Here is a 24292-nt window from a genome sequence, read left to right on the forward strand (position 1 = left end):
TACCTAATATCCACCATAATTTAAAATGACTGTCAGGTCAACACTAATAGGAAAAACTGAAATAGTTAAATATTCATCAAAATTGAAAACTATTACAAGCTTAAAGAAGCAAAAAGCTAAGATGCCTCAAAGTAACCACTCTGTCATTGCCAAGACTTCAACTACAATTTGGTTTAAAAAAAAAAACAAAAAACAAACAAAACTACTCTATATGAAAAAGTTAGTCTATATAAAAACCTGCTAATTTCATAAACATTAACAATATTTCAAGACTTATACTGCACATAGGACCAAGAAACAGATTTTTCTTAGTCTTTATTCTTAGGCCAAGACCATTAAACTAAACTGAAAAGGAATGTTAATAAACCAAAAGAATTTATTTAAGAGATTTTGGGGATTTGAGTAGTGAGAATACACTTTACTAAGGTGTCTCCTTCCGTTTATTGTACTCTTACCTCAAGAAAAGAAGAGCTGATTGTGTCTCCTTTCTATTGCAAGAGACATTTTTTGTTATTAGGTTCAAATCAAAAACTATTTTATATGCAAGGAAATATCCAAATGTATGTTGGCAGAGAAAGCATGAAGCCAGAATGTTGAGGTCTGACCATTAGAACTGAAATTTGGCTGCACCAGCCAGACCATTGTCCTCCTTGGAGAAATCCCACATTACAGGAGTTCCTGCTTCTGTTGGGTGAAAGAAAGCCTGTAACTTACAAATATGCACATGAAAACATTGAAAAATACCTAAAAACATGCCCAAAATACTCTGTCCAAAACTTCCCAGCTATTAAAAGGTACTGAAAAGCAGCACAGTTACAAAATTTGTTAACACTTCATGAATTTTTCCAAGTCCTTTATCAGTTTCATGAGAAACTTTGCTAATGGATAAAAATAGCAAGATGTTTGGATTGTGTGTGCAATGATCAGATGTCTAGGAATATGTATGGGTATCATATACACATATCCACACACCCAACCATGAATACAGCAGAGGCTCCTTTAGCTCTTCTTAAGATACTGTCTCAACCCAAACTTCCTCCTGACAAAAAAAAAGTCTTCTTGAACAAAACTACAATATAACTTTAAGAAATATACTGGCCAACCTGACCCAAACCAGACAACTGTGCTGAGTGACTCCTTGTGCTTGAGACAGCAACTCAAATTCCCCATCTTCTCCACTATCTTTGTCTTATCAAGTAACACCACAACTCACACAGACTAAAACTCCTGTAGTTAGCAACTAACTTTCCACGACAATGCATCTTGACGCTGAAGCCATGGGATAAATGAACTGGAAAAAAAGGAAGATGGAAACAATAGCCACTAACCTTGTAACAGTATCAGCGCACAAAGACATCCCACCAACAGCACACACACAAAATTAAAGTGGGAAAAAGAAACAACACAAGGGCTCAGTAAAATAAAAGGAGAAGAAATACATGGGATGAGCCAAGTGGTTACACGTACATGGGGGAGCAGAGGTGTCAAAGCCAACCAAAAGCTGCTTAAATAACCTTTGACAGCCTCTTATGACAGAAAGGAGGTTGGAAAACATGGGTAAAGCTGTTTGCCAGTAACTGGTGAACACACAGCACCGTGGTGCTTCTGCCCTATAGTGCCATACATTTAAAAGAGCAATTTTAGAAGGATAACAGGGGTGATTAATCTTTATTACAAACTTACATCAAGTAACTCAATGTAGGATAGAAACAAAGAAACAAAAATTAAAAAAAAAATCAAACCCATTTTTAACCTTGAATAAAATGTCCTAGGTTTTCTAGCTAGAGCAGTAGCTTCAAGATCCAAATGCTATTTGCTAGTGACTAACAAAAGCTTTGTTTAGAAAAGGTAATTTCTTCTTATTATATAATATCAAATATGTCGTCCCTCCCTCATCTTAAATATTCTATTGGTGTTTCATGAAGAACATAAATTTTACATAGTGGAAACAAATGTGATCCATGCAACAACATATGGGAATGAAGATGTCTTTTGTCAAAGTGATTTTTACACAATTATTTTTCTCATGATTCAAGTTATTAAAATGAATTATAAAAAAATAAGCAATATTAACTTTTGTTTTTACACTTATGCACTGAAACTTAGAATATATTGTTTATTTTCCTCAAGAAATATGAAAATATCAACAATGAAAATTTGACCAGGAAAAAACCCAAAGAGATACTTTAAAGTCAGGATATAAGAAAATCTCTTAAGTACGACTAGATATACAGGATTGATTTGGACTGACTGTAAATTAAATGCTGCAAAGGGTGATTATTTTAAGAGAAGACTTCTAAAGTTTAATTATTTATTTTGAAATAAATGTTCGTAATATTTGTTTATATAACAGAGCTGCAAAAGTATGCAAGGGTTGCACAGCAGGAAGGACTTTACTCACAAACAGTACAGAATCTCTTTAACAGGGCTGAGTTGTGTGAGAGCCAGGTTATAGCAGTGGGGAATGAAAGGCAGAAAGAGGTACCCGAGCATGAAGGGCCCACTTTACTCACAGAACTCCTCCTCCAGGAGGTTTGTGTGAATTTATCGGCACGCGCGCGCACTGCCCCTGCAGGCTTTTGACTGTCCTTCTGGCAGTTACATCTAGTGGCCTTAATCACCCCCAAAAAGAGAAAAACAAACAAGAATTAGTTAGAAATTAACCAAGTGAGCCTCTTGAAAAGTACAGTCAAGGCCCAGTGTTCAAACATGAAGCATGACTTGACTGTAGAGCACGATAGGATTAAAGGGTAGAAATCACTATTGACAGTGCTGCACAGCTGCTGCTTTCCCAAAGGATACTGAGAAGTAATCCAGAATAAATATTGACTTTTGGAAAGAGTTTTTCCACTTAAATTTCTGAAGCCCTGAGTTCTTCAAGTCATCTTTCAGCCATTACAAATGTAAGTTTTACCCATCTCTACAGCAGAGTTCCTCTGCTGCAGCAGTTACAGGTTACTCCAGCAATCAGGTGCATGACTGAGCAGGGAAGGAGAAACTTCCTTCAAGGAATTTTGGCTGATTGTTAACAGTGAGACCAAATGTACCCAAAACCCAACATTTACTGCTAAATGCTAACAAACAAGGTAATTGGGTTTGGTATTCTGTGACCTGGGATTCTGCTGTTTAAACAGCAGAGCAAAAGCCAAATCTTCACCTTTCAGTTTTGTTTTAGAGGAAATGTTCCCAAGCCAGAGAGGAAGAGCATGAAGGCCACAGCTCAGTTTAACTGCACACACCTACAAAAGCACATGTTTAACATTTCATTAGAGATTATGGTCACACAGGTACTGTCCCCAGCTATGATAAACATGTATGGTGTGCACCTCTTGGCATCTCATCTACCCTGCCTGTAGGACCTTGCTGTGGCTTGAAATGGCTTGAAAATGTGGGGTTGTTTTACAAAAATTGTCACAGCAGGTGAATCTAACAAAACCAAATGCAAAGATATGCACAGCAAATCCAAACTCAGAACAAGAGCAAAAAGGTAAAAGGCACATGTGACTCTTGCTTGAGGCTTTGCGTTTCCCTGAACCTAATTTCTGATGAAGTAACCCCATAACTTGTTCCTAGTTGGCAGATTTAATCTGAATATTCAACTTGTTTTGTATTGTTTTCTTAAAAAAACAATCAACTTAGAATACAACTTTGCTCAGCTTTAAATTCTATGGTGTAATTCTTTATTAAGATAATGGACAGTAGAGGAAGAAAAAAAATCAGTAACAAAAACTTTAAGTAGAATGATAAGCCCAATCCTCATCCATTTTTAAAATACTCTAAGTGTAGCCTTATCTTTTCCTTACTGTTTTTTCTGAGCAGCTTCTAGAATTTTATGTTCAAAACTGTTTTGGAAATTAAATACCTTCAACAGCATTATAAACATCCTTGCTTAGTGCCACACAAAATCATGACCAGATTATGGAATTAAAGATCCTAGGAGCACAACTGGGAACTCAAACCTACCATTGTTACAGTGAAAGTGTAGGAAAAAAATATCTGTCTAAGGTCTCTTAAAGCCTTCATCAGAACTGCCTATAGAAGTCTCACTCTGCAGTGCACACCTGGGACTTTGCTAAACATTTTACATTATACTTACAAGCTGCTGCTCTAGTTGGTTGATTGTTTCATCCTTTTTCCTCAGTTCATCTTTAAGCTGCCTGATCTCGTTCAGCAGATCATCCATCTGCAACAGAACAGTGGTTTTGTGTAAGGACTGCGTGATCTAAGCAACACCTCTACAGGACATGAGAGATCAGACATGCCTGCAGGGATGGCAGTGACACAGCACATGCTTTCTCCTCCTTTTCACACTGAGAGAGGGGCTGCAGGGACACAGGTAAAAGAGTGAAGAAACTTGACTAAAAGTCCCTGTAAGAGGCCAAATTCAGCTGACCCACTAAATTTCCAGGGTAAGTAGATCAGCTGCATTTTTGAAGCAGTAATTCATCTGTTGTGCAAACAAGTGACATTATGCAGATGAAAAGGTCTAGTCAGCAAACACTACCTACAGTCCTCTTTATCAGCAACAGAAATTACTGAACTCAGAACAAACATTAGATTTTAAGTGTTCTTCAACTTAATGAAGTATTTATAGCCTTGTTGTATTTCCAGTAAGCAATGTTTCTCTCCCATAAATACAGAATTAGTGATCTTTGTATAGTGATTTTACAAGAGCCAAGTAATGCTACAAAACCTTACTACCACAGAAAACACAATATTACAAGTCTCCAACTAGAAAAAATTATTCTATTTGCTATACCTACTGTGACTTCTTCAGCCTTTAATACCCATTCTAAATGGGTAAAAACAGTAAACTTGCCACTGAATTTGTGGGGTTCATCTAGGTTAGCATTTAAACAAAGAAAGAAGCAGTACTTCAGTAACACACAAGCTTTGGGTGTGTTTTCCAAACATAAACAGGTTTGCATCTCTTACTCCTTAGAGTCAATCAGGGTAATTTACCTTAAAAGTTGACTCAGGTTCTTGTGGTTCTGGACTCGATGGAACTGAGACCGTGATGTCCTGGAGTGACACATTTTCATCATTCTACCAGGGGACAAAGACAAGAATAGAAATTTGAATCACTCATTGAAACAGCAAGTTTTCTTCTTCCCCCCACAGGAAAGCCACCCTTGCCTGCTACAGACACTTATACTTAATTTCTATAACTTGACAGAAATTACATCTCAGTTTTTTGGTGCTGTTTTGTTTTGGATGCTTTTGGATTGGGTTTTTTTTTGTTTGTTTGTTTGGTTGGTTGGTTTTTGGGTTTTTCTATAAATAATTTTGAGAATTTGGGGTTTTTATATAAATAATTTTAAGAACAGTCAAGTTTATGCTGTCCAGCACTCAGCTGTCATCAGTTCTCAAGCAGATGCTTGTCCCTTCCAGGCCCACGGCCAGCAAATGAAAGACTGATGAAGCAGCAGTTTACACACCATGTTACAGAGAAGTTCTACCAGAGTGCTTTGAAATAATTTGCATAGTAATACCATAAAAACACAAACATTAGTTAGTTCAAAACATTTGTAAAATGCTAGAGGAAAAGTGCAGCAATTAGAATCCTAGAATTACTTACAGTTTTACAAATTATTTTTTGCATATTAATATTGTATTTTATATTTATTTTATATACAATAAATATTTATCAATATTTTATATTTCTATATTTAATTGTATTTAATTGTATTTATCTTATATCCCCCAATTAAAAAGTTTCACCAACATTTTATTTTAAGCAATGATTCAAACAAATACACTCAGAAGTGAAGCCACAGATGGTCACAGTTACAACTGTGAAGGAGGCACCATGGGAAAGGGAAAAAACACAAAACAAGGCAAACTATTTCAAGCAAAAGTATCTCACATGACTTTTCAAAGCTCTGTAGCTCCAATATAGCTTTTACTGCTATTAAAATGCAGGGAAGTGGAGCAGGAAGACATTCCACAACAGCAGATTAAGACCTGATAGCAAAGAAGGTTAGTGTGTCACACACTCCCTGGTGATTTAAATCAGCACTCCAGGCCTGTGCTACACCTGACTCATTCACCAGCAAAGCAGGGACAAAGGTCATTGCAGCAATTCCCTCACCACAGCTGCAATTCCCTCAGGACACATGGAGAGAACACAGCACAACTGGAAAAGAAACAGTTCTAACTCTATCAGTAGGAAATCAAGCCTCCATTTGAACACAAGCTAGGATTAATCTATGAAATATGCCTTCTTGTGCTTTTTGCTTCTTTGTTATTACACTGCTAAAATGAAACAGGGGAAATCAGCAAAATAGAGCCACCCCTGTACAAGAAAAGATACCAGAATTAGCAAAGAAAATACACCTGGTTATATGCATATGCTATTTTTGGTAGGTTAAAAATAATACTAAGAAGTACATCAAGATATCATCACATTTGGAAACTTGGAAAGAATATCTACTTTCAATCTTTTGGTAAAGATACAATAAACTTTATAAAGGTATCACCATAAAGGTATCACACTACAATAGGCAATAAAGAAAACTGCTACTGCTATCATTTTTACAGCAGCAGAACACATTATTTATTTTGGTATAATCATATTGTTTATTTTGATATAAACATATTATTTATTTTGGTATAATCACTTATCCAGAGCAGTGGCAAGTTTATCGGGGTCTACTGAATTTTTAGGAAGGTCTAGGTTTCAATTCCCAATTCCAAGCTTTATTCACTGATCTGAACAGACTCCTTTGCTAATGGCATTTCTGTAAGGATGCAAGCAGAAGCTGAGTTAAGTGTTCATCAAGCAGAGGGTGCTATTCACCTGCTGCCTGCCTGGCATTCTGAGTGCAGTTTCATCCAGGCCATGTCAATCTCACTGCCACTGTCAAACACTGCCACAGCAACAATCTGACAGTGAAACAACTGCTTAAACTTACAGTTTGCCAATTTGATTTGCTATTGTTTGTTCATCTCCTTTGGTTCTGTTTCTTCCAAGCACAATTAAGTCACTGAGGTGAACTATTTTATGTTGTGGCTAGTAAATAATAATTGTAGAGGCAAGTTATACAACTTAATGCATGACACAAAAACATCTTTTTATTTTGTAACTCTGTCTCTTTCTCAACTTCAGGCTTCTCATAAACAAAGATTAATCTCTCTTGTGGATCTCACCAGATGCAAAAAGAACAGAACACAATGAATATGTATTTCAAAGATACACAAGTGACTTACTGATCTAGAGCCTCAGCAAAATGTACTGATGCATTTAACAAATCAGCACTACATGGTTCACATTTTCATTCACACCTCTTCATACAAATGGGCCATATCTGATAAGCTACAGTGAAGAGCTGTGCTTGAAAAATGGAATTTCATTTCCATTCATGAAAGATAAGTTGAAATGAAACATTTTTTTATAAAACCTGCCTCCCACAGAAAAAAGAGCTTCACAGATCTCAGTTCTGTGAACTGCCTCATGTTTCAGCCCTCCCTGCAGGAATAGCAAGTGCAAGCAATGCAACCAAGCTGCATTGGGTTACTACAGAGGATGGTCAATCCTTGCCAAGATGAAAGGTTCAAGGGCAACAGAAACAGAAAAACTTTATTTAAAATTGTATTAACACATTAACCTCCACCCAGAGCAGCAAGTTTATGAAATTAATTGAGGAGGAGGAAGAAATTGTTGAGATCAGAAGAAAACTTATTTCTTAATAAGCATGCAAATGAAGTACCTTAGTCAATGTTTAAGAGGTATTAACATTTACATGTCAATTATTACTAGAATTAGACTTCCAAAACATTTTCTTCTTACAATACAAAGTTAGCACTCCAGTTAAGCATTAAAGAGAAAACACTCTCCAGCAGTACACCTCTCTGCAAATATGGCTGCATTCAGTACAAGAACAAGCCACATTTTTCACTCCATGTAGGTTATTTTACATTACATTACTGAAAAGTCAGAGAAGGTTAGACTCACTACTGTGCAAATCTTCTAAGCTCTGTATGAGGGAGACTCCTATTGCTGATTTCACTGTCTGAAGGCACAGGAAGATGGCAGTGAGTGAGGAGCAAGCAGCCAGCACGTGTTCCTGCTCACACAGAGCTCGGCCAAGGCTCTGTTGCTCAAAGAACTATTTCTTTTTCCAAGCTGAACTGGGAATGCACCAACCCCACACTGCTGCAGCTGAGTTGCTAGCAATACTCCAGCTAATTTACATCCAGTCACAGCAATGAATCCATACAGCACATTAAGTCCCCCCAGGAATCTGCTAGGTATACATTCATTACGTGCTGTGCTCCACACTAAGTCACGCTACAGCTGATGAGATAATTGTATAAAACTGAATTTAATTGCTAACTCTTCCTATTTTACTGTAACTGTTCCTCTGGGACCTCAAGTCTAAGTCCTGACTACAGCTCTATTTCTACCTATCCAAATTAAATATTATTGCTGAATGTCACAACTGGAGAAAGGCAACATATACATTTAAATGTGTAATATTGGTGGAGCTAATAGAAGAACTGATTCCACAATAAAACTGGAGTTTGAAAGCAATTTGCTTTGTACCTTGATTTTTTTTATATTTTGCAAGAAGCTGCTTGTGATCCAGTCCTAGTTCAGAGTTCAGAATGCTAAAGTTCAACTGTTTGTTTTCAAAACTGTATTTCTGTTCAAGAAGTAAAGAAGAATTGTGGTATTTTTACTCATTCCTGTTGGTATGAAGCACGATGTTTACAGTAAAGGCTTAACACTTTAAGGTAATGAAAAAATATTTCATACAAGTTCTGCCCTAATTGTTTAGCAATTTAGGTAGTAAAGGTCTGAAGTTTCCACCTCTGCAGCAGGCTAATTTACTTTTACATTACTATTCATGTTCTTTGATTAAAAGACTGGATTATACACAGGAGAGCAGAATAAATATTCAGAAGTCCAGTGATGAGTTTTGGAAGCAGTGAGTCAAAACAGGGTTGGTTTAGGTCAGGAAAATACAGCCTAGTATGCCTGACAAAGTGTGAAGGGAAGAATAGCACCTGTTATTGCTGAACTCACGGTTACAGGGAAGAAGGATCAGGCATTTGTCAAGTCCAGGAGCAAATTTTGAAAAACTGACATATTAAGAGTAACTGTTTCATTCTGTGCATTTAAGTTCTTTTTAAAAAGTTAATCTGAGCTACTTGAGGCAAGGTTTTTATTCTGCAACCTGGCTATTATAAACTAGATCAAGATTTTACACATGATACTCTGCAGGGCCACACATTACTTGGCTATAATGTGCAAGCCTTTACACCATGAACCACACACACAGATCATCCATCAAGCTGCCAAATTGTCCTTGTGTTAAAGGCATTAAAAGTCCTAGACAGAAGTGGCAGGGAACCTTTGTATTAATGCCTGGGGCTGTTGGGGGGCACAGTTTATGCAGCCCACCACTCAGACACTGGGTTCTAAGAACACACCTTCCCCTTCTGGCACCACATTACTTTTGCTATAATTGTTTTTCCCCCTGACAAAATCAGGAATACATCTCAGCACAGGAAGCAAATGCTCTCATTTCTAAAAGGCACAATCACACCCTTGAATTAGCCTCAAGGTTGATTTGCTTTTTGTTTTGTTGTTTTTTGTTTTGGTGCCTTACTTTTAAGGCACTAAGTTATTTTCATTACATTATCCTATTAGAAAAGAACAGCAATGAATCTGGTATTAAAAGACAACGTCACACACTTTTCATTGCTCATCTGTGTATGCCTCCAAAGAAAGCCTCATGGACTGCTCTTTATTATGGCAACAAAGAAATTTTTGTAGCTGAAATGCCATACTTCTGCTGAGTCATCCAGCAGTTTACCAACTCCCACAACTTGCCAAGTTTTGAGGTACACTAAAAAAGCTCCTTAAAAGCTTATGACAATTTCATAACATAGGAAATTTAAATGTGAACACTTCCAATAGAGATGACCCAGCAGGATTTGCTAAGCTTCTTCTCAAAACACAAAGAAAAGATGAAAAGAATGAGGAAAACAAAGCTTTAAGAAAAAGCTAATAGCATTGACATGCTGAATGCAAGTTTGATCAATGGGATCAATTTTAATACTTTTTATTTTTTTAACTCCCAGCTTTTTTGAATCTTATTGGATAAAAGCTGGTTTTCACATGTGCTGATTTTTTTTTTAATTTGATGTTTCCTCAGAGAAGAAAATTTGTGAATAAATTAGTGAAAAAACATTAATTGTGAATAAAATGGTGAATAAATGTTAAAAATTTTAGTATTTAGCATGTTTTGTAGTCAGTAAAGTGCTGACAAGGCAGAAAAGGCACTACAGGAAACAGCAATAAATGGTATAGTCACTTTCTGGAACATTGTAACTCAATGTATAAATGAAATGCCAATATCCTAATAAGGCCAAACAGAACATAAGCCCACCTAGGCCCAGTCCACAGTTTATTTAATGCCTTAGTCCCTGTGTGTAAGAGTCTTAATGAGAGATGTGGGATTCTAGGAGGCTCTTCAAAATGCAGTTTATTACCTCTAATATGTTACAGCAGTCTAGGGTTGTGGGTGCCAGAGCTTGTGCCTGCAAGCTTTGTGGGTGACAGAGCTGTCAGCTCCAGTTGCAGGGAAGCTTACAGACTTTTAGTTAAAGTTACAAATGTATTATATACTTTGCTGAGCATCTTAATACAGTAGAACTAATCTATACTTTAACTTTTATCTATAGCTTATCATAAATACCATAATTACTATATTCATGTTATTATTCTCTAATCACTAAACGCTAGCACATTACAACTTAAGCTAAAAGTTGTTCTTCAGTTTTCTTGCAGTAGAAAATTCTGAGACTTTTTTTCCTACTTGCAACATTTGCTGACTTGCTTGCCTGTGCTTTCTGCTTAGTAAAAACATCTTGTTTGAAGTGAGTTTATCTTTTGCTCTAAGTCATAAAAAATCCTTCTAACTAACATACTCTTTTCCTCGTTAGTTACTCAGTAATATCAGCTCAACAATTCTTTTCTTCTACATTAAAACTTAAGTTACAAATGTATTGCATACTTTGCTGAGCATCTTAATACAGTAGAACTAATCTATACTTTAACTTTTATCTGTACCTTATCATAACTACCATAATTACTATATTCATGTTATTATTCTCTAATCACTAAACGCTAGTAACATTACAACTTAAGCTAGAAGTTGTTCTTCAGTTTTCTTGCAGTAGAAAATTCTGAGACTTTTTTTCTACTTGCAACATTTGCTGACTTGCTTGCCTGTGCTTTCTGCTTAGTAAAAACATCTTTTTGTTTGAAGTGAGTTTATCTTTTGCTCTAAGTCATAAAAAACCCTTCTAACATACTCTTTGCCTCTTTAGTTACTCAGTAAGACCAGCTCAACAATTCTTTTCTTCTACATTAAAACTTAAGTTACAAATGTATTGCATACTTTGCTGAGCATCTTAATACAGTAGAACTAATCTATACTTTAACTTTTATCTATAGCTTATCATAACTACCATAATTACTATATTCATGTTATTATTCTCTAATCACTAAACGCTAGCACATTACAACTTAAGCTAGAAGTTGTTCTTCAGTTTTCTTGCAGTAGAAAATTCTGAGACTTTTTTTTTTACTTGCAACATTCGCTGACTTGCTTGACTGTGCTTTCTACTTAGTAAAAACATCTTGTTTGAAGTGAGTTTATCTTTTGCTCTAAGTCATAAAAAACCCTTCTAACATACTCTTTGCCTCTTTAGTTACTCAGTAAGACCAGCTCAACAATTCTTTTCTTCTATATTCAATCTTGCTTCTATCTCTATTCTTCATTCAGATTCTGTATTCAAAACTCTTTCTGCTCAGCACACGTATCTGTGAGACTTCCATGCCCAACTCTGATCCTGCCCAGCACCTGTGGAGGGCTGACCTGGTGCAGGAGCCTCTTGAGGCGGAGCAGCTGTGTTTTGACGGCGGTGCAGTCCTGCACCATGTGCCGCAGGGTCATCTCGTCCAGCATCACCGTGTTCTCGGCCAGCGCCCGCGGCGCCGCGCAGCTCTCCAGGCCACCCACACCTGCCTCCAGGTAGCTTGAACCCCTAAAAAACCCAAAACAGACATGAAAAACTGGAGTGGTTGGTAAAAAGGAAAATGTTATGCAATGTGGGCTATACTTACAGACTGTGGCACACAGCAGAAAATAAATGAATAAATTGGAAAATGTCAATGCTACTTCACTTAAATACAGAGTTTTCCTTTCCACTCCCAGAGATCGCTCTCAGACTATAAACTACAGTGCCCTAAAAAAAGTTAGTTCAGCAGAATTTCTATAAACTATCACAGCAGAATTTCTATAAACTATCATTCAACCCTTTAAAGACTATAAGGTTACATTTACTTTACCAACAAATTAAACTGCAAAAAGCTCCCCAAACTTAAAAAATGCAAGTACTAAGACACTGCAATAGTTTTCCATGGAACACATAAGCTATTTTAATCAACATGTATAATATTGCATCAACATGAGCAACAAGTACTTGGCCTGAAAACAGAAGCATAAGTTTTGAAAAGAAATTGTTACAACCCTCAGTGGTGCTTCCACTCAGACACACAACTATTCAGAAAATGTTGTACTTGTACTCAATATCACCTGAGATCCCTTAGTGCCAAAAAGGAATTGCTCACTGGTGCTTTAAATGCTTGTGAGGATATAGAAAAGTGCTTTACCTGTTCAAATCATTTTTACCATGGATATAATGGTCAGTATGGCCAAGATGATAGTGCTCCTGTGTATTCCATCGCTGTTGTGGTGCTCTTTTCCAGAATCCCTCTTGATGCTGTCTCGCATTTCTGTCTTGTCTCTCATAGCGGCTCATATTTTCACATTCCTCTACAGAGAGCATAATAGTACAAAAAATCGTAAGACTTGTTCCCAGGACCTTGCAAATAAAATATTAACTATGTGCTGGTAACAGATTCAGTGTAAAGTCTGTGGGGTTTGTTTTGGTTTTTTAACTGATCCAAAACAGTATACATTTTAGAAGTGTCATGTGGACTTCTGCAACAATGTCACATTTTTATTAAAACATAAACTTGTTACAAGTATAAGAGCAACCTGTAGCAGAAACTGAAGAATCCAGCTTTAATAGTATTTCTACTTTTGACAGAAAATCACTTGAAGGAGGTAGAAATTATAGAAGAAAATAAATTTAAAAGAAACAATTTCCTCTCTCTCTCTCTTACACATGGTATCTCCAGGCCTTTAGCAAGTTCTAACAATACACAAACACAGAAAGGCAACATTGTAAAAAAAGGCCAGGATTGCATTGCAAAAAGAAAACAGCTTCCTTACTTAAAATACAGATATACCTCCTCCTATTCACATGGCTTGGTTTTCAGATTCAGAGACATTAAATCTGTATTTAACTGGACAACCAGCATGATTTAAAACAAGGAAACCAAACAAGCTCTTTAAGACTCCAACTTCTGCAAAGCCACAGGAATTCCACAAACGTCTTAAGGGAACAAACGCTAAATTTGGCAACAGCCCGGAAACGACTGAGAGAAAGCCAAAACAACTCCTACCCAGGAGTCAGACCCGGCAAAAACAGCCCTGAAGTGCTATTCTGCCACCACACCTGGTCCTTCACTTACCCAGGGAGCTTTCCCTCACATTGCCAGCGCTCTCCGGGCAGCAGCTGCACGCAGGGGAGCAGCGCTCGCCCCCCGAGCCGCGCTGCGCACCCGGCTCCGAACGGGCCCCGCTTCCCGCTGGCTTCCCAGCCTGCGTGGGGCTGCGCGCCAGCCCGGCGTCACCCTGTGATTTACTCGGCCCTCCTCACTCCCTGCATGCTTCTGCAGCTACCACTGCTGCTAAAAATAGTGGCCAAGCGGCATCCCAGGCTCCAAAGTGAAACCAGGAGAGTTTCGGAGGACCTGGAAAGTCTTAAGAGGCTGACATCAGTGAAGCTGCACATAATTATGGAAAAAGTGTTGGCAAAAAGTGCTGTCAAACATTACTAGAACAAGTACTCACACCTCCAATTCAGTTTTTATCACCTAACAAATAACCAAAAAATTGCATAATAAAATAAACTTATTCACCTTAACTAACAAGATTTATTTTCCTTTAGCAGTGTCTTTCTACAGCTCATAACATATGAAAATCAGTAACAAAATAAGCGCTCACTAAGTTTACAAGCAATTATGATTTTCAGCTTTGGAAAAGTAAATATTGAGACACTGAGTAAAGACAGGTGGAGATTAACCAAGAAGAAGTTTTGCTTTTTCAAGTGGTCATGTTTACATAAGGTAAAACCTAGCGGTGGCTTTTGAATTCCTCTTTTCAGATCCTCTTTGCTGAAAATACAGAATTTTCAAGATAAGAAGCAGAGATATCCTATTTATGCCAGGCTAATTTTTTAATGAAACCAAACCTCTAAAAAAATGTCAAAAATAGCAGTAATTAGCTTTTAATGTTTTTGTGGTAAACATTTACCTTTAAAAACATGCCCTTCTAGCAGTTTTCAAATTAATAATTTGTAATGGAATTACTGATGCAAATGCAGTGCATGTTTCATATAAACAAGGAAACTTAGCAGAAATTGATCTACCCTTTAAAACTGTTTCTTAGTTTTTCCCCAACAGAATTAAATTACTCCTACTGAAAGAATATGCCTTAGGCTTGAATTGTTACCCATTCTGAAAAATGAGTAAAAAAGTAAAAAACTCCTACCTGTCAGGGTTGAAAAGTTGCAAACTTGCAACATTCTCAATCATTTCACACAAGCACTTTGAATAACTCATTCTGAGATTTAGAAGATTATGTACTGCACTTTACATGTGCACAACATTAGAATACAATGTGCCACCATCATCACAGATGGAAAATTGTGCTTTATTTACTGCAAATTTGGCTTCATATCTAATATACACACAGGAGTGTTCACCCACATAACTCAGAGGTCCTCTCAAAACCCCCTGAATTTACTTCAGCAAGCAGCTGAATGTTACACAAAGTAAGTAAAGCCCTCTTCCTTTCAGTGCTTGTTTGCACTGGGTAGGGCCTGACAGTGCTACACATTCAGTGTTTCTGTATTTGAAGACAGCCTGCCCTGCACTGAACGTGCAGGTAAAACAAATACCCATAATTCACATAACAACAGCTCATAATAGCAACAATATTCAGCAGTCCCATCAGTAGCTCGGGAATGAACAAAGCAAATGCCTCAAACTTTTCCAGTCTGAGATTTGGGAAAGTGCAGCCGTAATTTCCTTTATCAGGTTCATTGTATTCTGAATTTGTGCTATTTCAGGGGCATCTAGGTACCTCTACCTTCTCTGTGAAAAGTCTGACAGGACCCTCACTGAATGTAAGAGTGCATAAAACACCATTTGAAAACACACATCTTAAATTTTACATCTTCTGCTACCCTGAAGTGTATGTATACCTATCAGGAGACATTGTCATTTTGTAGAAGAAGATTATATATCTCAAAGAATTATGCGGCCATTCAGCTGAAAGAAAATAGTGTCCCAGCATTTCCAAACATACTGAAAAGATGAGAATAAAAGACCAACTTAAAACTCTGAAATTTATTCTATAGAAATAATCCTAAGGAAAAAAACAGTGTGAAAAGAGGTTGCACTTTTATTCAAGGTAGTACACTTCTATATTCAGAATTTTCCAAATATAAGAGTTGTATTTGGGAAAACAACTATCTCCCTTCCTGTATTTCACAAAAGAAAGAGTTGTTACTTAAAAAAAAAAAAAACACACTCCACTCAGAAGAGTGCATTAACTTATTAATCCAAGAGTCAGAAGAAAGCAAGTCAAAAGTCTCTTAAGGCCATGATCCAGTTTCACAGTGAGAGTGCTTGGCTGCCTTACTCACCTTTGTCACGAGGAGGGTCCTCGGGCAGGTCCACATCAAGCATGAGATCATCATCTTCAAGATCACATGAATCAAGATTATTCAAGATATCCTGCAAGAAAGGCAAAGTGAGATACAGCTGCTTCCATGATACTTCATACACCCTACTGTCACAAAAAGCTTTGTTACATTTACTGTGCACACATCCAATGTTACCAGCAGTCTCCTCAGGAAGATCAGCCTTATTTCAGACCATCTATATAAACAATAATCATCACACCTCTGCTAATATAACACAGTAACACTGCTGGATGAAACAAAGATGGATTTAAACATTTTGCTGCCTGATGCCTGTGGAAGACTTCTTTATTCATTAATATCCTGCCTTCTCAGCAATTGGGAGCATTTTGAAACTCAACAACTTTGTTTACTTGGAATTCAAAAACAGCTTTGAATGGAGAGATGATGTTAATTCCTCTTATTTCAGCTCTCAACACCAAATCATTGAAAGGAAGTGAGGGAAGCCTATGTTATCTTGACTTTTTGGGACAACAAAGATTCAAACATGCCATTATGAGCACCAAACTCTGCTTCTTTTTGCCTTTCAGACTATGGTACTTATAGATATGTTCCTGAAGGGACTAATAAACCATCCCACTGCATGAGTATGCTAATGGCACAAGAAAAATGCTATTTAGTGCTAAATGAATTACACATATTAAATGTAGCCAGGTATATGAAAGGACTGCAATGAGGGCAAGCCCAGTCAGTGTTAAAAAGACAGAGACTGACCCCTCTTGCTTTAAGAATGCCAAGAGGAGGAGGAACTGAGGAGGCCAAGGCTGTGGAACACCCAGCTCATGGCTCAGTCTGACACTGCCAGTGCTGCTGGAAACTACAGCAGCCTGGGCAGAGAGCCCAGACACCCTTTCACTCCATCACTCCAAGGAAACTAAACCCACTAACACCAAGTGACTGTCACACACAGCAGGCTTGAGCAAACTCCTAGGGATATCCAGCTCCAGCTCCTGAGTTCCCAGTGAAAGCCATGCCTTTAAGGCCTGACACAAGACTCAGGCACCACACACTGGCCTCTTTCCTAACACCACAAACAGATTTTTCTAAGGTTTATTGGCTACTCCTAGAAGTGATATGTGACACCAATATAGTATCATTTATCAAATATTAAATCAAATAAGTGTTTTACAACCATTTCTCATAGTAAATTGATCACTAAATACTTACATGAATACTGGCATACAAGCTGTGAAGACACTGCCCAACAATATTCCCTTGCAAAGCCCCCCCTTTGCTGGCTGTCATTTGTTAGATTTGCCTTGTCACAGATGCACAGGTGAAAAGGAAGAACATTAACAGGCATTTGTCTGAAATGTTGCTCCAGCTGTTCTTCAGCAGCCTTCCTACAGCACTCACAAAGCACTACTGTATTTTATTATAGATGGTGACAAGATATTTTAAGATTTTTGGGGGGATTTGGGTTGTGTCACAGGACATTAAACATTTTGCATTTCTGCAGGGCACGTTATTTATTGACTTAGGAGGGAAAGTGTGATATGAAAATAGTCACTGTGTACTTTGTAAAACATGAGCAATACAAAAGAAAGATGGAATACTTGAGACAAAACCACCTGCTTTTGTCATATTTCAAAGTCCTATCTGAATTGCTTTGTCCACAAATGGCATTCTGTGCATTTACAAGAAAAATCAGGAGAACCCACACAGCAAGGCACTGGAAATAATAATAAATCCAACTATGAAAAAGCTTCACAAAAAAATGAAAGCCATTTAAATGAAACATGGATTTAATATTTGGGACAACAAAATGCCTGTAAATTTTTGCTGCTTTTGCTTCCATTTATTCAGGAACTAGGAGTTTTTAAACTAATGCATATTTTTTCAAACAATTCTGCAAAATACAGGCATGCTTGAGAGGCAGCTTCAGTTTGGTAGTTGATAAATTATTTCTATGCTGTGCTTTCATCTTCCAAATTAGTGTGAACAAGCATTATTTTTTTCTACTGCAAGAACAAGAACTTTAATAAGCATGACAAATAAAATAGAAACAGTGGCCACAAACACAAAAAGTGGAAAAGCTTTGCCATCACTGTGCAAATGCATTTAAAAATGCACAATACAAAAGCACAATATGCCAAAATTTTTACTAATAAACCTAGATAAGCCACCTTAATATCTCTGAATGAGAACTTTGGAAGTGTAATGGTGTCATAGAAGGTCAGTATTTGAGATTCCAGACATACTTTCCTGTCAACAGCACACTTCATTATGCTTCCCTAATTACACATTCTTCACCACACTGAGGAAAGGAAACTCCATGCTACAAAAAAAACCCCACAACTGCAAATACCAAGACTTTGTAATCACTGGGCCATGTGTGAATGCACTTTGAGCATTTCCCCCTGTGAGCTACTTGGGAAACACAATATACAAAGAGGTGTCAGCAATGTCATCCTGAAATAGCCATAAGATAAAGTACAAATTTTGTCAGCAAATTAGTGTATGTAAAAAAAGAAAATTTAGATACTTCCACTGCTGTTCTTTCTACTGCACAAGGAACTGCAGGTAATTACATGGGAATAACATAGTTAATAATGTGTGCTTAACAGCAATTAGCATTATGAAGAGATTCAGGGCAATGAGCTCAAACAGAACAGGAAATAAAAAAATTCTTTCCAAGTGCATCAGCTTCAACCCTAGAGAATATTCCATGTTTCAGCAATTATTACAAGTCACAGAAAAAGAAGAATCCCATTGTATTTACATAGGTGACAAGAGAAATGTGTATTAAAGGGGGTATGATTTTCACAAGGCTGATTCAGCACTAGATTTTCAAGCTGGTACCACCTAGGAAGAGACTGAGTTTGGGACTGTGAAATCTCAGGTCCAGCTACAGTGCTGTCCCCAAGCTCTCTCTCCACTGGACACAGGCAGCAGTGCTGTGCTGGCTTCCTGCAACAGAACAGGGAAAGCAGGAGGTGAGACAGATGAGCTGTGAGTCCTGCTGTAAGAACTGAGCAACTCCAGCACCCCAGTGCAGGGAGCCCTCATACTGCACAAGGAGAAGGGAAAAGGCCAAAGGGCAAGGGACACCACATGTGACATACCACTTTCAGCAAGTTCACTTCAGTGCTCTGCAAATCCTTTCTGGAGTGGTTGTCCTCAGAGGCTGTGTTTTACCACAGGTTCAGCAAGCACACACAACAGCTCACCCACAGCAGCTTGGGATTTAACCCAGTTTTTTGAAGGCATGGAGCCCAGCATCCCTTTCTAGAGAGGGATACAACATCAACACCACTGCTTTGAAGATTGGGGAACTCTGTGCAGAAGAGCTGCTTTTGCTGAAGCAAAACTGCAGATTTCATGATAAAGTAATGTTCGCTATAATGAACTGGAGTGCAAAATATTTTCAAAAAGTTCAGTTTCCAAAAATTCCCCATGCAACATGCATCATAAGCTTTTTCTTAAACTGAAGAGTGCTATTTTTCAGTCCACCAACCAATTTGAATTCAATTTAGTTTAACAGCTGAACCTAGGCAAGAGGTCTGATTCTCAGCTTTCCCAATTCTTGCACTAAGTATTGAAAGGTTATAATACAACCAAAGTAAACCATAAAGTGCCCAAAATAGAAGACAGACAGATATCTGCATTTTCTCCCTATTAAACATAAAAATGATGACCAGTGAAAGTTTATAACACAATGTATATTACAGTGGAATTAAAAAAAAAATGAAGTCAGGGATTGAGGTTAGTGTAGAAATGCAAAGTCCTCAACTAATTCCAGAGAGCATTGCCAGAATTGAGAAGAGCCTCAGCTCCAAGCACCTGTGCCAGATTAGGATATTCTGCAGGAAAAGCAATTGCTTTGAGGGAGTCATGAACTGGTGTGAGCATTAGGAACAACATTTTACCTGTTTCCATAACTCACAATCTCAGACCTCCCTTGTTTGTTCCACCTTTAGGAAGCAGACAGCTAAAGAAAAATAACTAATTGTTTTTTATTACTGATTTAGTGACTTAGGTCTTGCTTTTGATGATGCTGGAAAAAGACCACAGTAGAAGATAGGTGTGAGTAAAGGGAAAGAACTACAGGAGAATCAGGACAAAAAACTCAAGTGAAGCATTTGAGAGCAGCACTGAAACTAAGAAACCATCATTTCAGGTGCTTGAGGAATGAAAAAAAGGAAGTGGCTTTTAAAAACAAACAGAAAACAGACTGGGTAAATCAGTCATCTGAAGGGCAGCTAAAGAATAACTGCCAAAGTCAAACACAAGGCAAGGCTGACAGAAGAAAGGAGGGAAACCTCCAGGGTCTTTTTCAATGCTATTTTCAGCATCTGACAATATCTGAGATAGAGATAAAAAAAGAAATAGGAAGTCTCCAAAAAGGCAATTTACATAGGAACTGAACAGATCTCTTAAGTGAAGGCAGAAAACACAGACAGAGGAAAAGCACATGGTGTACTATAGGGCTGAAGAGAGAAACCCACTGTAAATGAATTCCTCAAAACAGAGAAAACCACCCAAGGAAGAGATGGGATAGAACTCTGCAGGTTACCAAAGACAGAATAAGAGCACACTGCACAAGTCACACTCAAGATAATTAGGCCAAGCAGCCAAACAAGTACTTTGTAATTTTGTCCATGCTCTGTAGCTGAAGGTTGCTGTGGCAACACATGCGACAACAACTTGGCTTGGAAAATCTGAAACATTTTTGGTTTAACTGTTAAGTAGAATAGTCTTAGAGATTTACTGTTCTTGAAAACATTTTTATAGAGGTAGAACATACATTTTATTTGTATGTTCTACCTAGGTTTACTGAAGGTATAGAGGGATTAGTTTATTAGTTTAAGTTATTACATGCTGTATCTAAAGCATCTGTACTTGCTGGGGGTTTAAATTTTTTTTTTAATATATAAAATCAGATGCCAGACTGTGTAAAAAATCTGAAATTCAGTAAGACAATGAAAGAAGAGAAATAGGAAAACCAGAAATATTAGTCATTCTGTTGAGACTTGACCATTTCATAAGCAACAGCACTTTCAAGCACACAGCCCAAGCAACACCCACTGCCACATGCAGCATTCCTTGACTGCCATCTAGCCTCCAGCAATGAGGAAAGCTGAAAGGGGGAAGCATTGTAACCATCCTATATAATTCCAGCAAATTTTAAAAAGATTTTCTATTTTTAGGTTTGTTGTTTTGGTTTTTTTTTTTTTTAATAGGCTGGTGCTTTTAAATAGAGTTTCCTGTTTACTTTTAAACACAATCACAGAAAGCAGTCAGCAGTGAGCATAAATAGTGACAGAGGAAGAGCAGGGGAGGAGGAGAAGCAGTTCTTCCTACTCACTGCTTCCAGTCTGTTTGCACAAAAAGGCTACCAAGAGGTTCAGCATTGCTTTTACAGTTTATCTAGCCAACAATGGAGCATTTTACCCTATTAAGCAATGTGTAATTGCTACAGCTGCTCTTAACTGGCAGAAATGATTGTGAATTATTCTCACTCCACTGGCTTGCACTTGGATTAAATGTACAATGTTTGTTTAAGGAAAATATAGATGCTTCAAATAATTCCCAGCTGAGAAAGGAACCAAACAACCTCAGAGGAACAGCATGGGCATGCCTGTACCAGGAGCTCAGTTGTTCCCTCTGAGCAAGAGTTTTAATTCTACCTTAAGAGACTTTGGGAGTAACCTGACTATGACACGTTACACAGCATTAATGTGTTCTATTCTTACACACCCAGCTTAATATACTTGCTTCTAATTAAAACCAAAACAATCCTCAAATATCTGCAAGCTATTTTGGGTGATTCTATTTTGACCAGTCTCTCCATGAGCTGCTCACAACAGGGGAAGTGTTCCCTCACTTACTGCACTACTGCAGAGGTGTGTTTATGCCACATCATCCTGATACATTTCCACAGTGTCAGCCAAGGGCACAAAAGCTCAGAACCAGCTCACACACAGACATGCAGTTACCAGCTCACACAGAAAACATCCCTTACAAGCCTAGACAATGAACCTAGTGCTAACTTCTCCCAGTGTTTGCTCTCATATTTCACACAGCATCACAGCAGCTGCCACACTCTGCCCAAAACACAAACCCAAAGGTGTAATTAATGGATGCCATGAGCAGAACACATCAGTAAAAGTGAAGTTGCCTTCCTTGGCTTTTCCAGCCAAAACAGCCTGAGAAGATTTACTGTGTCAGTTCTGAAGGAAGCAGCTCTCAAGGACATATAAGCTTTCCCAAAGGAAAAAAGGTAATTTGCCATAAAAGGATGTTCACCAAATGTCATGTCTCTCAGACCAGGATCACAAGAGGTTTGTGCACTGTAATAAAGTCATATTATCTCCTAATAATGTTTGACACTAGGGACACTATATAACACAGGACAGACAGAAGTGCCATCTCATGAAGTAATTCTGTTTCTCACCACCTCTCCTTGCTGCTACAGTTAAACTCAGAAGTTGAAGACTGGAGCAGAGGTAGGACAGTCAATGGTGGCTGTTCTCCCTCTAAAATCATTCCCTAATGTCATGAAATTTCCTTTCTCTGCCATGAGCAGAAAACTGCCTGCCAGCAAACTCCACCACAGGAATGGCTGAGGAGCTGACAGAACACACTGAAATGAGTTTGTGCCCTTAGTTCTGTATTGACAAGCAACAACACAGACTGAATTTTTCATAGCAGTTGCAGTTTTCTACTAAAAACTTAATGGTGGAAATATTACTCAAGGGTGTTCTCCCATTACTTCAGTATATTCACAAATATTATCTGTTCATAATGAAGATTAAAGGCAAAAAGATGACACTGACTTTTGAGGTTTTGAAATCAGAACCAAGCAGTCTAGTGGTTTTCCAAACATTCATTTTTAGGCATAAAAATAGGCTTCTTAGAAATTAGGAACATAAAAAACAATTGCCACAGATTTCTGTACTTGTATTATCGGAAAAATGAAAACTATGAAGTTACAAAAGTACAATTTAAGTGAATCTGAATAATTTTTATCAGATTCTGGAACATGACATGAAGATATTGGGACAAAGACATGAATTTAGAAGCATGTACAGCTTAAACAGAGGTTACCAACTACAGCAACTTCCAATAAGCAGCTACCAATGAAAAACAGCTTTCAAGGCTGACATGTGTATTAGATTCCAATTCCAGAATCACTATATATATATATATATATATATATATACACACACACACCAGACCAGGAAGTTTGACCACAGAAATGGCAGCTTCCCAGACAATGTATTTCCAATATATCTTTCTGTGTACCAATTAATAAATTCACACATTGTTTGCCATTTTCTAGAATGCATCAGTAAAAGCTAAAACCTCATATGCTACTGTGATATCTCTTGCCAATAAAGATATTGGCCTAACCCAAAAGTCAGGCTTTCAGGTAAAGAAGTGTGAAGGACCAACAAATTAAATTTGTCAGCTACTTCAAAATCCAAATCACCCCAACATATATAACAAGATTTCCTAAGACTAGAACAATTACACTTCATTAAATAATTATACCACAAGAATAATGCCTTCTCTCTCTTTCCAACCTCACAACCTCACTAGAGTATTGGGCATCTAATAGTGTCATCAGTTCTCACTGTATCACATTCACTAGCAAAAAAAATTTAAAAATCTCTAATCACACACAAAATTGGAAGTGTGTACTTATTAATGCCATAATGAATTTTAGTCAAAATGCACTGACTGAGGTGAAATCATCCTTTGCTTTCAGGTACAGAACAAACTCAGACACTTCTTAAAGAAGTGCTCAACTGAAGTACACAAATTACTTTCAGGAAGCATCATGGGAGCACAAAATGCAATTAATTCTCTTTATTAACCTCACCTTTTGTATTCTAAGAGAGAAGGAAATGCATTAAGTCAACACTGCTCATTTGAGTACAGCCTGTCAAGAAAAAATTTAATGCTCTTCTCTGCTTTGAGTAAGATCTTCATTGTTCTTTGAAAGATGTAAAGAGAAAAAAGAACTGAATTTCATCTGGCTCATTAGATGAAAGGCTTTTAATGTGTGCTTCTTGTACCTAGCTTGCACCTGAAGGACTCATTTCATGACTACTCTTTTAGAAAGTTCTAGCAAAAAAAGAAAAGTTTGTGTTGAGAAAAGTTTATGTACTTTTTACATTGTCTTAAGCTTACCTGCAGTTTTATTTTCATTACAGCTGTAACCAAACATTACAAAGTTTAAAAAGCCCAACTTCTCATAGAACAAGAATTAGTGTTTTGGCATTACCTCCTGAAAAGAAAGTTCAGCTAAAGAAAGGAAGATGGTAGAAGGCAATATCAAGAAAGTATAATGAATGGAAATAAATAAAATAATAAAAGAAATACATGTATTAGAACTACACACATTACAAGTCTGAATTCATGTTAATAAATT

General features: G+C 37.5%; 1 protein-coding gene across 7 annotated transcripts in view; it reads right to left on the reverse strand.

The window, feature by feature from the left end:
* CCSER2 (coiled-coil serine rich protein 2) overlaps nucleotides 1–24292 on the reverse strand; it is a 62140-nt gene that overhangs the window by 19169 nt on the left and 18679 nt on the right. For all 7 annotated transcript variants that reach the window (XM_063164002.1, XM_063164001.1, XM_063164003.1 and 4 more), the window contains 6 exons: nucleotides 15856–15946; nucleotides 12689–12851; nucleotides 11892–12060; nucleotides 4963–5046; nucleotides 4097–4183; nucleotides 2514–2612 (listed from right to left, as the gene is read on the reverse strand). In XM_063164002.1, the coding sequence (XP_063020072.1) occupies nucleotides 2514–2612; nucleotides 4097–4183; nucleotides 4963–5046; nucleotides 11892–12060; nucleotides 12689–12851; nucleotides 15856–15946 (693 nt within the window). The remainder of the gene's footprint in view (nucleotides 1–2513; nucleotides 2613–4096; nucleotides 4184–4962; nucleotides 5047–11891; nucleotides 12061–12688; nucleotides 12852–15855; nucleotides 15947–24292) is intronic.

This window comes from Melospiza melodia, chromosome 9 (assembly GCF_035770615.1).
Source record: "Melospiza melodia melodia isolate bMelMel2 chromosome 9, bMelMel2.pri, whole genome shotgun sequence".
Taxonomy (NCBI): Eukaryota; Metazoa; Chordata; class Aves; order Passeriformes; family Passerellidae; genus Melospiza; species Melospiza melodia.